This window comes from Nelumbo lutea, chromosome 5, assembly GCF_056320005.1.
Source record: "Nelumbo lutea isolate HS-2025 chromosome 5, American lotus-T2T, whole genome shotgun sequence".
Lineage (NCBI taxonomy): Eukaryota > Viridiplantae > Streptophyta > Magnoliopsida > Proteales > Nelumbonaceae > Nelumbo > Nelumbo lutea.
Window position 1 is genome coordinate 82,192,809 of NC_142688.1, and position 17,887 is coordinate 82,210,695.

Below are 17,887 nucleotides of genomic sequence, written 5' to 3' on the forward strand. Positions count from 1 at the left end.
AATGGGGCAATATGCGCAAAAAAAGTAAAACGAAATTTACAGTCAAACCTATCTGTAATCTCACACATATACCTTTTCGTGGGAGATTTAAAGAAAGTTATTATTTTGCAAGTAGTTGACGGGATTAACATATGTACACTCAGCGTGGGTTTGATGGAATTGAGAAGCTTAAGGACTACACCTGTGACCTGCTTCAACAGAGGATTCGTCGCATTCTGAGAAACATTGAGATAGACAACTATAGTCTGTGGTTAAAGCAAATATTGTCGAGATTTTAGATAATTCCTTTAAATTTTAACAGTTTATAACTTTATATCGAACAACACAACATTAACATTACATTAAACAAACAAGAAGAACGGATTCCGGAATCCGGACTCAGAAAACAAAATGAAAAACACCGATCCTTGCTGAAATGCAGTTTCTTGTTGGGTTGCTTTTGCAGAAAAACAATAAATCTATTTCATCAAATTATTAGCAAAAAATATATATTCCATCAAAATTAAAAAAAAAAAGAAAAAAAAAGTAGATTTGGTGGGTAAAGGGCTGAAAATGAAACCCGATTTACTAGTAAGGAATTACTGGGGGTGGAGGAGATGCGTAGGATACCCCTGTAACAGGTGGGAGGGGTGTATTGTCAAAATGTGGTGGTGGTGAAGGCAGTGGTAATATCGGAGGTGGAGGAGATGAATGGGTGTAGTGATTTGGTGGTGGTGGATAGCTTTGAGGATGCGATGGTGGGGGATGCTGCCAATGTTGTGTTGGGGGAGGTGGTGGAGGCAACTGGTGGTAGACTTCTGGTGGCTGGGAAGCACGACTTGGTGGCGGAGGTGATTCTATGATGCATCCAGATGGAGGTGAGGGAGAGATTGAAGCTTGTGGTGGAGCACTGGTTGGAGGTGGGTAGAATTCTTCTGGGGGTGGAGGAGTTGTATAGTGATGGGCTGGGGAAGGAAGATGAGGAGGAGGTGAGGCGTAACCAGAATGATGATTTGGTGGTGGTGGTGATGCGTAAGGATATTGATGGGTTGGTGGTGGTGGTGATGAGTAATACTGATAGGTTGGCGGAGGACGTGGTGGTGATGGATAACTATAATGATGGGAGGGTGGAGGGGACGGTGGTGAAGGCGAGGTGTAAACATGAGAAGGTGATGGAGGTCGGGATGCAACAGGGGGCGCTGGTGAATAAGGAGGTTGTGAAGGCACATACTCTGTAGGTGGTGGCGGTGGAAGATGCGTCTTTGGCGATACATGTTTAGTAGGTGGTGGTGGTGGCGACACTGGTGAAGGATGGGGATAGTACGAGCCAGGTGGCGGTGGAAGTGGAGGTGAAGGCGGCGAAAAGTAAGAGCTTGACGGAGTTGGTGGTGTTGGAAAATGGCCTACTGGTGGCGGTGGTGGATGTGATCTCGTCGACGGCGATGAACCCGAAGTTGGCGGTGACGGTGGGTAATGTCTAACAGGAGGCGTCTGGTTAGCTGGATGTGGAGATGGAGGTTGTAGTATAATAGGCTGCTTTGTCTTCGGTGGTGCTCCTTTCGGCACGGTTGACTGTGGCGGAGGAGGCTTGAAGGATCTGGGCGAATGAGCCGAACTCGGCGGTGGGGGGTGCGGCACGGGCGTCATTGCTCCCGGTGCAGGGAAAGGAGCAGCACCACCCTTGCTGCCGCATTTGAACTTGCTGCAGTCGACGGGCTGTGCAGCCTGGGAAGAACACTCCCTCGAAGATCGCTGATCTGGTTTACCGGGAATGCAGTTCTTCCGGTCATCCAACAGAACCCTTCCTGCACCGCCAGAGATGAGCGCAGCACACTCCGGTGCTTCACCGGTGAAGTAGTTAAACGAGTACGTAAAGTTCTCCAATCTCGGCAGCTGACACACCACCGCCGGTACAACCCCAGTAAACATATTGTGAGCCACGTCGAGTTGCTCCAAGCTCTTCATCCGGCCAATGGCAGGCGGAAGCGGGCCTTGGATATGGTTGAAGCTGATGTCGAACACGGTGACATCCTTAAGCAGGCCGATCTCGGAGGGCAGACAGCCGGTGAGGTTGTCATTCATGAGAATGATCTCGTTCAGGGTGTGACCCATCTTGCCAATGCTGCTGGGGATGCAACCGCCGAGGTTGTTGTTGGCCAGCACGATGACGGAGACGGGGGAGTTTCCGAGGTTGCCCGGAATGCCGAATCGGAAGCGGTTGTCATTAAGGAAGATGGCATCGAGGTCCTTGTCAAAAAGACCGGAAGGGATGGAGCCCTCGAAGTCATTGAAGCGAAGATCCAAGTATTTGAGCGAAGGGAGGGACATGACGACGTCGGGGAACCGGCCGACGAACCGGTTGTTGCTGAGGTCGAGCTCGTAGAGCAGCTTGAGACGGCGGAAGGTACGTGGGACGATGCCGCAGAAACGGTTGGAGTTGAGGTGGAAAAGAGCCAGATCCGTCAAGAGGCCAAGCTCGGGTGGGAGATACCCAGCAATGTCAGCGTGGTTGAGATCGATGCCGGAGACTACCGTGACGGAGGAGTTGAAGAGGGAAGGAGAACAGTAAACGCCACTGTAGGAGCAGACGTCGGGGCCATTCCAGTTAGCAGTGAAGTTGAAAGGGTCGGAGAAGATGGCCGTCTTCCATGTCTGCAGCGCAATGTAGGCCTGGCGGAGCCTTGGGTTTGCGAAGCGCAGAGAGCGTGGGTTGATGGTTAGCGAGTCCCCATTTTCGTCGATGAAGTTGGAACCCTCACGAGAGGCTGAGGAGAGGAAGAGAAGACAGTGGAGTAGCAGAAGAAGAAGAAGAGGGGGAGGAGGAGAAGGAGAAGGCATGGCGAGGGGCGGTGGGAGATGGGAGATGAGGAGGAACGGCGCAGGGCAGAAAGTCGTCAGTCACATGGAGATGCCCAGATACATAACGCAACGCTGCGGTGTGCAGATGGTTGGCCGGTCCGATGGCCAAAGACCAAAGACCACTTCCCCTTAAACCTCAATTTGTATTGTTTGTTTATAGTCTTATTAATTACTCTATTGAATTCTTCTGATACTAAAAATTGAAATGGAGTATCTCTGGCCCGTTGGCTGAGCGCTGAGCTGTTGGTACTTGATGGTCTCTAACTCTTAACTACTCTTAACTAGTCTTGTTTAAAATTAAGTACTGAGAAGAAGATTAAGGAAGTATGGGTGGTTTTATTTAGCACCACTTGTGCATTCCGCGTAAGTACGTGTGTGACAGACAGGCTGACACTGCCTGAATATTGGCCATTCTTTTCTTTACGGTGGTAAACCCAAGCTAAAAGACAATAAAGTTTTGATCGTTTCACTTTGTAATTTCATTCATGTGAATTCTTGTTCCGGTGGGGAGAAACTGAAAGAAAGAGAGAGAGAGAGGTAGGTTACTTTCTTGGATCGGGAATCCCGATGAGAATCCATAATCACTTATTTTAATATTCTGTCTTTTGAATTCATGATTGACCATGGGTAATCTTAAATCTTAAATCTTAGGGTAAAGTTGCTGAAAATGTCTTTTGAATTTTGGTAATTGCAATCAATTCCCTTTAATTTTTTAAACCTGTTCTAAAAAAATACATGAAAATGTTCAAAATACTTATATTACTTTTGATTAAAATGTTTATTATTCTAAATTTTTTCTTTATATAAAATATTAGTCTAAATCCTTCCAATCCCTTTCCTGAAATTGTTTGAATTTACCTTCCATATCAATTGCTGAAATATAAATATGCAATTTTAAAATTTCTATTTTTTGTTGTTTATAATTTTTTTATTGTTTTTTTCAAGGTTTTAAAAATTAATCTAAAATCGAAACTATTCAGACCACTGGTTTTTGGGTCAATAGTTCAACTGTTCGGTTCGAAACGGATGGGCCTATTCTAATGAAAAAAGTAAAAATTAAAATTTAATCAAAACCATTGAATTGAAGAGGTCAAATGGGTCGACTGTTTGATCACCCGGGTCAATAGATCATTGACCAATTCAATGATTTTTGGCAAATGACCTGATTTGGGATAAAACAGAACCCGTTGCTGATTCCTGAACAGACTATTTGATTCAACAATCATTCAAAAACATTAATTTTTTCTATGAAAACGTAATTACATGGATACTTTGGATAATTTTGTTTTTTTATAAGAAAGATTATAAGAGGTAAAACTTGCAACTGTATCAGAATGTTGAGGAGAGAGAATTGCAATTAAAAAAATTAAGAGGTTTCAGCAACTGTTATAAACAATTCACCCTAAATCTTAAATACGAGAAGAATTGATTAACAAGTATGGTGAATACTGAGTGTGTGCTGGCCCGCCATAATGAAGGTGTTGGATGGGCATGGATGGGGAGCTTCTGGGACGTGGCCCCACCAAGGACCCAACCCCAGGCGGCCCATGAAAACCTCTTACAATTTTACTTGTTTTACAAACAATCAGAAATTCAGAATCAGGGTGGAGTAAGGGTGGAGAGAAAGAGACAGAGGGATACAGTATCAGATCTGAGTGATGCCTTTATGAGCATCAGAGAGGACAGACAGCCATGTGGATGGCCCTCTAAATAAATGATAGTCTCTTGGGGTTTCCTTAGTTTTTTTCTCCTCCTTGGGAAAAATAAAAGAAATTAATAATTAATTCTCTCGTACACTGTGGCCGAATGGTTTGTTTTCTTCCTTCTCTCTCTATTCTGGGAAGTGGGAATACGTAAAGAATCCAGTTGTCTTTGCCCAAGAGACGTGGGTCTCACCCACAAGGCCACAAACCTGTCTGCACGATCTGAGTTTTAAAAAGCCAACCTCACTTCAAATTATATTTCTTTTTTCTCCTTTTCAAATTCAAAGAACTCGAAAACCGCGTTGTGGTGGGGATCTGTTGGACACGCCAGGGAAATTAAATTTTTGTGAGAGAGAGATGGATATAAATATGGGATGGGCGCAGAATACATCTATTATTATACTATTATTAGTACAAAAAGTAATTTATTTTACACCAAAAAACAGCAAAAAAAATCAAAAGCCCCAAACAACTAAAGCAAAGATTTTTCACCGACAAAGCGTTGCCACCAGCTAGACCAAGTCATTCATTGAGCAAAGAAAGGCATAACTTTATAAGCCTCCATGTGCAGGGTATATGGAGGGTAGATTCTTTGCTAATTTTTGAAAATTTAAGCATTAAATCCTAGTTAAAACTTGAAGGGGAAATGCCCAACTTTGGAACCTTTTTCAGCTCATTTCAAAGCTTCTATTCATAATAATATTAAACGTGATATTTATTTCAAAGACAAAGATTGTAAAGCAAATTTATGGAGAGAATTAAATATTTCTCTTCTAACTAATTAGTCGGGACGTTTTATTAAAAAAGTTGTGGAAGTTCTGTACATTTCCCATTAAACAATACTGATGTAAGTTAAATTCAAGATTTTTTTTTTATTTTTTGGTTATTTTTAGTTTATTCCATCACAATTCAAGTTGCAATTTAGTCAGGGGTGTAACTAGTAATTTTTTATGTGGGGGCCAAAACTTATGGATGGCCATAGAGGGGGCCAACCATTGGGTGAAAAGTGAGAAGAGGGAACAAACCTACATAAAAAAATGTATTGAGTGTGCAAATTTTTGGACCATAGGGGGGCCATGGCTCCCCTAGTCCCCCCTAGCTCCACCCCTTAATTTAGTGAGAGTGGCTAATTTCCTATACTCTAGATAATTTTGTAATATATTTCTTTTGTATTTTAATGCTGTTTTTTTTCATTAATTTTTAAATATTATTGTTTTGTAATATTTTTTTATTACTTTTATGTAAAATTATAAAAAAAGCTCATCTTATAGTAATTGTATAAACCATCCTTGTGTTTTGTCCCCTATAATTTTGAAAAAAAACATGCAAACACCTCCTTCCTTTTAGCTTTTCAGTAACAAAGACATTAAAGTTATAAAAATATCCTTATCATTGTCAAAGCATTACTATACTAAATTTAAAGTTTTAACCATGATTTTCAAAACCTGACCAGACTAGATCGGGTGGTTGGACCATTCAAACTAAGAATCGGTCATGTCTTTGGGTCCAATTTTACTTTGGACTGTTAATTTTCAAAGAAACCGTTAAAATGGTCAAAGAACCACCGATCTAGGCAGACGAAGTACTAAACTGTTCGACCCGGGCAGTGTCATGATTTTATTTAAAAGTGTAAATAGAGGAGATCTCACATCTAAGATAGAGATATCAGTTTTCAAATCTCAGATTTGAGATCACTGAGATTAGAGAGAGAGAGAGAGAGAGAGAGAGAGAGAGAGAGAGATCTGGCAGATCTCAGCTATGGTAGATTTGATATGAGATCTGAGGTCGGATATGCTTCCGTTGGCTTGCCACTATTGTCTATTACCATTGTCATCGTCGCAACCGCCATTGTCATCATTGCGCGTGAACCACCACCACCTCCTCCTCCTTCTTCCTTTCTTCTTTCTTTTCTTTCCTTTTCTTTCTTCCCTTCCCTTTCTCTTTTTTCTTTCCTTTCCTAGCCGACATACCTCCTCTTTATTTATATTTCTTCCTAAACTGACCTAATATACCAATTCAATGGTCAAGATGCAAAAGTTACCTTGACTGTTTCGATCCATTTGACTTAGATGGCCAAACTACTGACCCAAAAACCGGTGGCCGGTTTGATGTCCGGGTTGGTTTTTAAAACCTTGGTTTCAACTTTACCCTTACTAATTTATTTTGCCTAACAACTTTCAACAAGTAAATCTCTATATTTTTCTTGGACAAAATAAGGTAAAAAGGTTGAAGTGAAGTAAAATGAAACAATTTTTTTCAATATATTTTAATAAATTTACATCTGAATGAAGTTGGTTAAGGGTAAATTTGATATTAAAAAAATAATGTATTGCATTAACATTTTCTATTTTGAATGCTAATGAAAAGAAGGTATTTACATCTTTTTTTTTTAAACAATATAAAGGTTTTTGGGGGAGGTTCGTAGTATTGTTAAATTAATAAAACTATATTTAAGATTAATGATTTTTTTTTGAACAATGATGGAGTTGAACCATAGGTTCCTGCTAAAACCATTCTATACTTGTGTTCTGAAAGTAATTGTAGACGAGCACACTTCCTGCAACTGTATCTGTAGCTTCCAAACGATCTCATCTTCTATACCTGTGTTTTGAAGTCTTTCTTTGTTGTCAAGGACAGATGTACATGATATCCACCACTCGAAACCTAGGCTGGGGAAAAAGTCCACTTCTCTTAGGATGAACGAGAAAGGGAGACGACTTATGACCCATAGCATTAGAACTTGGAGTGAACCTTGAAAAGGCCACTTCTTTTTGGGTATGTAATAGAGCAAAGCCTCTTAGTATTTCAGTGAGGGTCATGGGTACAGGAGTCACCCGCAGAGTTTTTGATGATGGATTATAATGACCCAGCTTCCCCAAGATGGCAACCAAGTAAGCGTGAACTGTTTCTCGGTCCAAAGGGAATAATAGGTGTCACACTATAGCCATAGAAAGGGCATGCTTCTGCCCCACTTTATCTTGCTCCACCTTGATTAACCCATATAAGTGGTATTCCTTCTAAGAAATGTTTTCAACCCGCTGTTGATTCAGCCGGTCGCATCATTTGAATTATCACCCGGTTAAGATTTTGGGTCTGATTTAGTAAAAAATTGTCAAACGGTAAAAAATCGTTGAATTGGTTAAGAATCGTTCGATTTGACTTGTTTGATCATTGACTTGTTCGACATAGTGATCGGGTCGTGGGTTGCATACTCAATGCATACAAACTTTTGAAGGCCATAACTTTGCACTCCAATGTTCGACTGGGATGATTTTTTTTTTCAGTAACTTTTTGAGATCTATGCGTCCTAAGGAGCCATAGGAACTTTGCCCCGCTATTTTCGCAAAAAAAATCCATTTTTTGGCCTCAAATTGAAAATTCTAATGTTTTTTATAAATAAAAAAATTAAAAAACATAGATTAAATATAAAATAATACATATAACATATTTATACATTATTTATTGCTAATATATATATATATACACACACACACACACTTTTAATCCATGTCATTTTTGAAACTAGCAATTAGAAACTCTATCTTTTCCAAAAAAATCTTCCTAAAATCTCTCTCTCTCTCTCCTACACACACATTCCAATTACCTAAATAATCTAATATCCATAAAAAATAGTACATTTTCGAAGTACTTTCAATAAAGTGCTTTTGTAAAAGCATTTTTATAAAAATATTTTTATCAAAGTATTTTACAAAAGTGTTTTCTCAATGCTAAAAGTGCTTTTATATAATTTTTGATATTTCACTCGGTTTGGATTGAATCCAATCCAATCCATTTACATTTTAATGGATTGGATTGGATTAGATTTGGTTTGTATTGGATTTAGAGTGGATTGAGTCCAGTCCATTTATAAGTGGACTCACATTGGAATGGATCGGGTTGGACCAAATCTGTCCAATTGACACCTCTACTTGAAGGGATAGACTTTTCTCACATGAACATTGATGTAGCGCGATCCGATCACTCCTATATGACACTCACGTGGCTTCTGGAAGGTACCTGAGATGAGGAAGAAGAAGAATCCCCGGGGAGTTTATCCGATGGGGATACTCTGATGCTTAAGTTAGTACTATGTAGGAGAAGCAAGAAGGAGACGAAGGCTAAGAATGCAGATAGCGCGTTCTCACTATACTTGAGAGATTAGAGGTCTCAAGAAGAAGTTTCTCTTTTGCCCTGAGGGCTTTTATAGGGACATTTACATCAGGTCAAGCATAACCACCACTGGGCTCCTGCCACAGCTGTTACCTGCCAGGGCTGCGTAGGTGGCCGTTGTGGCGTACGTCTTTCCCAGGTGAATGACATGTCTCCGGAGTGACAAGCACGCCCTTGCCTGCTGTGAGACATGGACGCAAACTGCCGAAAGGACTGGGTCTACGCCATCAGTAAGGGATATGGCGCAGTCTGACCGGTACGGTCTGTTAGTCGGAGGCTTCCTGGAGCGTGCTCGTGCGGTTCATTCACGAGCTATTCTGTAGCGAACTTGGAGCACTCCAGGGTTGCCCTTAGTAGAATTGGCCCTAGGGATGGCTTGTCTGCTTGGGAGCTCGGACGAGCTAATGACTTTAGCTCGCGTGCTAAAATTGCCTCGAAGTATCTCTTCAAAGGTAGCTCGGGGAGCCCAGGGTTCTCGTTGTGGCGAATACCTTTTGCGAGTTACAATGTAGCGAGCTGCTTTGTAGGCCCATCACTTGGTTGTACCAGGTTACAACGTTGAGCTGTCGCTCACACTGATTCAGTGTCCATGTATCACCGTTTCATAGTTAGGGTCAAATCACCCTACATCACACATGATTGTTATGATAGATACTCAAATATTGTAATTAATCTCTTGTATTTTACTCTCTTCCCAATATCTCTCGAAATTATTTTGGACTATAGGTGAAAATTAAGTAGATTGGGTTTGGGTTAAGATCTAACCCATCAATCATTTAATTACTCATTAAGATAAAATTAAACGGGTTAGGTTTAACCAAACGGATTGAATTAAGAAAAGTATAACCTGTAACAAAATGGAATTGAAGGAGTATGGACTTGAAAATATGAGAAGTTGACTGCTTACATTCGGCAAGCTAGCTTTCAAGATTTGTTAGTAGGAAATCATGTGTGGAGATACATCATCAACAAGAATCTGGTCTTACACATCGATTTTTCTTTTCATAGATAAATGAACGATTCTTAGCGTTTTCAACTTTGACTTGAAGAAGAATATATAGGAATTTCTGAAGCTTTTCTGATTGGCTGGATGGAGGAGGGACGAGTGAGATCTGAAGGATGATGTCGTATCTGGTGAAGGAATGGACAAAATGGTTATTTAGACCAGTTAGTATATGTCTGGTATCGGTGATGCATAGTGCTGTATATGTGTGGGTTAGAAGCATTGTTTTTTGAGAAAATGGTGTTTTTTTTTTCGTTTGGAAATGTTGCTGTCACGTAGGACATTTTCTGGGGGCAATAACAACATATCTTATTTGGTAACAGTGCTCCATATCTGTTTCAGCACTGGTACCCATCATAGGAAGTCCACATCACTACCATATCATGTTCTCGTTGACAGCAACGGGTTTCAAATTGGGAAAATGTTGAATTTGGCATTTCCCCATACCATGTCTTTTCGATTCCTAAGGCATGGTTTGGAGTACTGTTTTTTATGGAAAAACGGTTCTAAACATGTTACCGTTTTCTGGAGCACCGATTTTTCCAACTTGGCACTGATGTGTCACCATTTTCTGGAGCAACGACATCGATGCCAAACACTGCCTTAGATAACCACTGCTGTGTTCCTCTTGATTATACTTTGGAATTTTGGATTACGTACGGTTTCTAACACAGAGAGAGAAGGAAAGCAGATGAACAACAAGATACGAAGGAGGAAGGAGTAAAAACTGAAATTGAGACTGTGTTTGGTTGCAGTGCAAATTTATTTGCATTAATACAAATGCATAGGAGTGCAAATGTAAAAAAATTCAAAACCTTGTTTTATTTTGTTTTAGATTTTATTTATTTTGCTTCATTTCTTAATTTACTTCATTTGTACTGCAATCAAACAAAATAAGTTAAAACTAGCTTGAAACAAAAATAGGTCAGAATTTATACTTAAATTATTTGCACTGTTATGGATTTGCATCAGTGCAAATTTATTTGTATTGCAACCAAACACAAGCTGAGACTCAATTTGAAAAAAAATATAAATATAAAAATATACAGTATAAATACATACAAAATACAAGATTTTGTAATCTACTTATTTGTATTCTTAAACTAAGACTGAAAAAGAAAATCTGAACATATTAATAATTACCCGCTGGATAATCATGAGCCAATCCACCCAATTTTTTTTTTATTGGGTTATCCAACCTGCCCATGACCCAAGATTAAATGGATACAACCCAACCCGCTGGATAACCATCACAAAGGAGTCTTTGTTTATGGAAGAGTTATTAGATTACCCCTGACCTGACCTGAGGAAACTGATAGTGTTGTGCACGTTTCTTCAAATAGCTTGGTTTATCGGTTACCCAACTTGAGACCCATTTTCATACGTATACTATTGTTCTCAGCAGCCAGTCAGCCTCCCTGGAATGTTGCCAGTTTGATAGAAGATTGTAGAAACTTTTTAATCCAGGCGTTCTTTGGATTTTGAAAGGGGAAAGTTAGTTAATAGGATTTTAATTTTCATTGATTAAAATTAATATTTATATTCTTTTTCTTTCAGATTTATGTGGGTTCATTTTTCCTAGGTATCATTTACTTGGACAAGTGATATACGTCTCTTGGATAAATAAATTTTCCATCTAAAGAAAAATTAGTATTTGAATAAAGCAAAATTGCCTATTTTAATAATAGATTTTTAAGATTAAAATAATTATTATTTATTTACACGAAAAAAACACTTAACTGAATAAATACATTTACCAGATAAATAACTTCCCGAAAAATGAACGGAGACTAAGAATCTTAGTAGGGTGGCTCATATCATTGCCAAATTTTCTTGTTCAACTGAAAGCATCTTTACCTGGTCCTCTGCACCAGATTTCATTCTTGAACTTATGCAAAATGAAAATCCTTTTAATGAACGCTTTGTTTCAGTTAAAAAAAGAAAAAAAGAAATTACGAATGTCCAATTGGGCTTCTTTCTTATTATAAATAATCATTATTTTGTTCATGGCCAGGGATTGGTGGGGATGGTGTAGAGTGCACGTCAGGTCCAATTATTAACGGAGTGACCCCTCAGGGTTTTATGGTTTTTGCTATGGTTTGGGGTTTACACGGCAATCTCTTTTCTTGAAAACAAGGTTTTTAAAATCAACTTAGACAAGGAACCGGTCAGGGGTTCGGTTCCCGGGTCGAATGGTCTGACCGTTCAAATCAAACAGTCAGCCCATTCTGACAAAAAATAAAAATAAAAAATGGTTAAAACCGTTGAACGATTTGGTTCAACCACCCGAGTCAACGGTTTGCTGACCAAATCAACAGTTTTTGGCACAAATCTGGTTTTGAAAAAAAATGAAACCGATCACCTAATTGGTTCCCGGTTTTCCGATCTGGTCTGATTTTGAAAACCATGCTTAAAAACCTTAGCCTTGATTTCTTTGCAACTATTTGTTGTTATTGAGGGGATTACTTTTTAATTTTCATCTTTGTTGAGGGCAGATTGCCCTCTTTGGTGTTTATTGACTTTGCACTATTTGCATTATTGCTTAGATTTTATTGAGCTATTCACTCCCTATTCTCATTGATATTGCTTTGCACATCAACTTTAGTCTATTTTATAGTGCTGTTCTTTTTATTCTTTTTGTGGATTGTATTCCCTGTGATTTATTTCAATTCCAACCATTTGGTTGGGTAAAATTAGAATATCATTCCCATTTCTGGTGAAATGGCATTCTCCTTTTGGGAAATGGCTCTTATTCCCTCTCGCTCCCTCAGGAATGAGAATCTTTTGTATCTGATTTCGATTTTGGTTCTGATTCCGATTTCAATTCCTGTTTGAACCAAACATGCAAGGGGAATAGACCATTTTAATTCTGATTCCAATCAATTTCAATTATAATTCCAACTGTACACCAAACCCACCCCTTATGCAGATAACGGAAACAAATATTTTTAAATTTCTATTTTTTGTTCATGCTTAAAAAGCAGATCTTGCCTATCAAAATAAAATAATCCAATCTATAAAAAAAATCCTTTTAATTTTGACCATTTTTCAGGTTTTTAAAGTGAATCCATGCCGGACCAAATAACATGGCCTTTGGCTTTGAGTGGTTATTCTAAAAAAACATTTTAAGGCAAAACACGTCGTAAAACTAACAAATATTTTACTGAAACTGAAAGTAGGCTCAATTTATTTGCAATACAATTTCATTTGTACCAATGCAAAGAGATAGGAGGGCAAATAAATTGGTTGCAAATTCTGAACTATTTCAGCTTTAAAGTTCACAAGTTGAATGCTATGATGCTATCCTTTATAGCATGGGCCATTGTCCATAGGAGATATTCAGATATTGCTCACCCAACAGCTGACAGTCCAGATCTAGGATCAATTAGTGGGGCCTTGTTCCAGGATTTTCAATATGGGCTTTCTGTTGCGGTACAGGGAGAATTAATCCTCCGTGTTTGGCTTTGTTGCCCTACCCCACGCATTAATAAATTAGCGAGGTCTCCTGTTATATATAGGATTTGTAAGGGAAAGTGAAATAATTATTATAAGGAACCAGGGGTGGAGGCAAGTATATTGGTGGGGTCTTTGATCCTTTAAACTTTTCTTTTCTAAATCATGTAGAATAATAAATTAGCGAGGTATCCGTGTTTGGCTTTGTATATTTATCTTTTACATGTAGAATAATATATTTTTTTTAGTTATTGAGTTTCTACTTTTTTTTTTTTTTTTTATATAGCTTATATACTAGTCAAAACCCGTGCCATACACATGAGTTTTTAACCAAATTGCAAATTAGAGTTAATGGACTTTTAAAGAGCCCTAGATACTTATAAACACCTTAAAATAAAATTTCATCATAAATATCCCTCATTTAACCCTCCATCACACTAAGATTTTAATTTGGGCTAATCTCATTAGCCAAGATTTTCATTTCTAAAAAGCCCATGGTCATACAATTTATGAACCAATCAAACTCCACCAAATGATCCAAGAGACCAACACCTTTAGAAACCCCATTGCCAGCACTTGATTTTTGTTTAATTTGCCTTTGAAACCCCAATTTATCCTGAACATCCGATTAGACCGTTCTAATCCTTCTGAAGTACCTAAAAACCCCCGAACGTCGGCATCAGACCTAAGACTCCCTAAAATATTTACCCCTAAAATTTCAACCCGAGATTCCCCTCTATTTATTATTTTATCAAACAAAGATTCCCTTTCGAACCCTCTCGTTAGACTAAAGCACCCAAAATCCAAATCTTCTTGATCTTAACACCTCTAAATCAATTAGACCATACAATTGAACCCTAGACACACCAAAAACATCTACCCATAAATTTTCAACCTAAAATTCCCCCATTTGTCCCTTTATCGAACAAATATTCCATTTCGGATGCTCTTGTTGACCCAAATTTCTATGATTTTGGCCCTCTCCAAAATCAATAAGATGTTTTCATAAAATCCTAGACACCCTAAAAACACTATTCACAAAAATTCAGCCTAAAATACTTTTGCTCACCCCTCTACCACACTAAGATTCCATTTCAAAACTTTGTATTGACTAGTTCAAGTCCTTTCCGGATCTGCCCAGTGTCATCATAATTGGGCCAATTTGACCTTACCAATCAACCCATAATGCTCAAAAACACTACCCTTCCAAATTTCAACAAAAAAATTAACCGAATCACTATCCCTCTAGATCTACCTAATCTGAGCGTATTTAGGCCAATCTGACCCCACCAATCTGAGCTTATATATAAAATGAAAACAAAGGGAAAAACCTGAACCCAAAGAAAGGAGAAAAATAGAGGGAAAAACCTGATAACCCAAGGAAAGGAACAATGGTTTGTTTAGATTGGTTTATCCCATGCACTGGTGGGTTAAGATTGGTTACACCCTACTTTATTAGTTAGAACCAAAAGGGATTAAGAGATATTTAAGAGGAAAATAAGGATTTAATGAGGGAGGGAAGATGTTACAATTGACTATTAAGGTGTATGAGGGAGAGAGATAGAGAGAGAGAGAGATTTATTAGAGAATAAATATGAATTTTATGATGGACAATAAAGACCCTTGACGTTTTTAATGATTTAATATAAATAGAACAATAGAGGAGACAAGGCTTGAGTTTGCATTTATAACATTCTTCCTAATGGCCAAAACATTATGTATTCCCTATAATTTGCTAGTAAAACACTACATTGTAAGCATTGATCGTTATACATATTCCTCGTAACTTGCTAGTGAACACTACACTATTAAGTATTAATTCAACCATTTTGAATTTATGCATCCTCTAAAACATAGACGGTATCAGGCTCATAAAAAATGTTAAACATGTAGATGGTACAACGACTCTTTGCTTGAAACTAAAGGCTAAAATATGTCTTTTCTACTCAGTTGTACAATGAATCATAGAACAAAATACCTCAATAATTTGATTATAAGGTGACATAAACCACTTGTTATACCATATAAATTGGAAATTATGGCTAATGGCTTGAGCATTGAGAATCTGCATAAAAGGGGAAATCTCACTGAAACCCACCGCACAAATTTTTATTTCACCATACACTCACAACAATTTAAAACTTCCAATACCCCCGCTTATGAGTGATGACATAATAAGCCTTTATATTGGCATCAATTCCCTCCCTTGTGTCATTGTTCTCAACTGCCCGATGAAATAAAAATTTGTAAATTCAAAAGGTTCAAAGTATCGATAGATACCCCCGATTTGAACCTGTGGGGTAAATGAAGATTCCCCAAAGATAAAATAAAATAGAATCCAGATATTTTAACCTTAGATTGTTGATCTAGCATATGCCTGTTCCATTTGAATGCTTAGATTGAACCTAATAAATATTAAAGTGAATATGTTCCAACTTGAATGCTCTTGTAACTATTTCAGAAAATACATAGTTTCTGTTAGATGGGTAATTTGTCTTGGATTTTGTCTTTAGGTTCTAATAGCAGAAATGCAACAGAAAATAATCCTAAAATTAGAAAAATGGAGAAAACTTTCTATTCGTTTCTTTCAAACATTAGAAAATCACATAAATGGATTCACTTACATGTAAAGTAAACCTTGAAGTTTAGAACAAAGTAGAAAAATTAAATGAGTGTAAAAATCTGCACACCCTCGCAAGGTTGGCTGAGCTGTATTATATATACAATTGTTGTGATAGAGTTTGTTACAAATATGCAAATGTTTAAAAGATGTTTATCTTATTGTTACAGCACGAGGATAGAATCATGCAAGATAAGGAAAGCTGCTACATATCCATCTGCTGAGATTTATCTCTATTTCCAATATGAGACTTATCTCTATCTCCAACACCCCCACTCAAGCGAAATGGGGATGTAATCACAGTGAGCTTGGAACAGTGTTGAGAGAACTTAGCTGAAGATAATGACTTAGGGAAGATGTCAACTGGTTGATCTACAGAACGGAGAAATCGTATATCCAATAATTTGGAAGCCACATGCTCTTGTACAAAGTGATAATCCAAGGAAATATGTTTGGTTCGAGCATGGAATCAAGGATTCGTAGAGAGAAAGGTTGCTCCTAGGTTGTCACACCATAAAATGGGTTTGGTATTAAGTGGAAAACCCAACTCCAATAAGAGCATCTCAATGCAAGTTAGTTCAGATGTGGTTGTCGCGAGACTATGGTACTCAGATTTTGTGCTAGAACGAGATACCGTACTTTGCTTCTTAGAGCTCCATGAGACTAAATTTCCACCTAGAAAAATGCAATAGCTCCCTTGGGATCTATGACCATTTGGACACCCGACCCAGTCCACATCAGAGAAAGCGTCCAATGTGATAGAAGAACAACGACAAATAAAGGTGCCATGAGTAATGGATGAAAGGGATAGTAGAATCCATCGTATGGACGCCAAAACTGTTGCGGAATTGGTGGGAGAATTTCAAAAAATTTTCTACCTACCTTCCAACTGGGAATCACATTCCCTGATTTTAGAATCAAGATTCAATGATCCTACTTGAACCAGAATCGAACCAGATCTGAACCAAAAAAGAAGAGAGTGATTATACCTAATCCAAAGAAATAATATCTCCTAAAGTTAATGTTCACGCCCAAAGAAGACACCAAGATCTGCTCCTACTGAAGATGACACAACAACTATGGAACAGAACTGCAGTAGATGGTGGCAGCGACTGGAGGAGAAGGCTAGAGAAGAAGATGGCGAACTGTTTTTTTTTTTTCTCTAGAGTTTCTGAGATCCTATCTCAGAAACTGCATAGTGTTCTGTGTAATCCCTAGGGTTCGAATTCTTGTAATTCAAAAATAGGGTTTCCTCTAGTTGCTTAATGATTAAGAAAACCTCCTAATCATATTAGGAGTTGCCCTTATCCAAATCTGTATTTGGATTATGACTCTTCTTAATCTAATCTACAGATTAGATAAGCTTTGCGCTCATCCTAATCTCAGATCCGCCCCTTGTTAATGACTAATCAAATCAGCCCAATTCGAAATGGGCTTTAGGCCCAATAAGAATCAAGTGCTCAAAAGTCTTCCAAACAGCTGCCTAGTTGGGCTTCTTTGTATGGCATGAGACCCAAGCATTGATCTACACACCAGCCACATAGGTTCGGCCCAACCTCTGTTACAAGGCCTAGCCGAATTCACTAGAAAGCCCAGTGAACCCCTTGAGCCCATCACATGGACCCTATGGGCCCAACACTTACACTAAGTGGTCCTTGGGCCAAGCCATCTTATAAAAACCCAGGGACTGTGGGAAGGTGCAAGATTAGCCCATCAGGTATTATCCCAAATGGCCTTACACTTAACCTTTCAGCCCATAATGATCAAGCACTGCCCGACAAGAGAGGACGTCTCCCTCGGCTACAAAGAACAGTGTTGCACTCTCTACTTATATAGATCCCTGGAATTAAAACCATTTGCAAATATTTTGAAACCATACTTTATATATCATATATATAAATTTTGCAAAACAAAAATTCAATGATTGAAATCAGTTGCCGGTAGTTTGGTTTCCATCAGAGAGAGTGCATCTCCGATCATTACCTTTGTCTGACAAAGGGGTTGGTCCTGTCACTATGATCACCCACTTAGATGAATTCTCAGACTGTCCCAACACACCCAGGTTTTGACCCCCGCTAAGGATCTCACTGATTGGCATAT

The 17,887-nt window shown here is 38.5% G+C and overlaps 1 protein-coding gene across 1 annotated transcript; it reads right to left on the reverse strand.

Moving 5' to 3' along the window:
- Positions 1–281: 281 nt before the first annotated feature.
- On the reverse strand, positions 282–3,138 carry LOC148853102 (uncharacterized). The gene has a single exon (XM_088942750.1). The coding sequence runs from the start codon at positions 2,815–2,817 to the stop codon at positions 568–570; it is 2,250 nt and encodes a 749-aa protein (XP_088798876.1). The 5' UTR covers positions 2,818–3,138; the 3' UTR covers positions 282–567.
- Between the last annotated feature and the right edge of the window lie 14,749 nt (positions 3,139–17,887).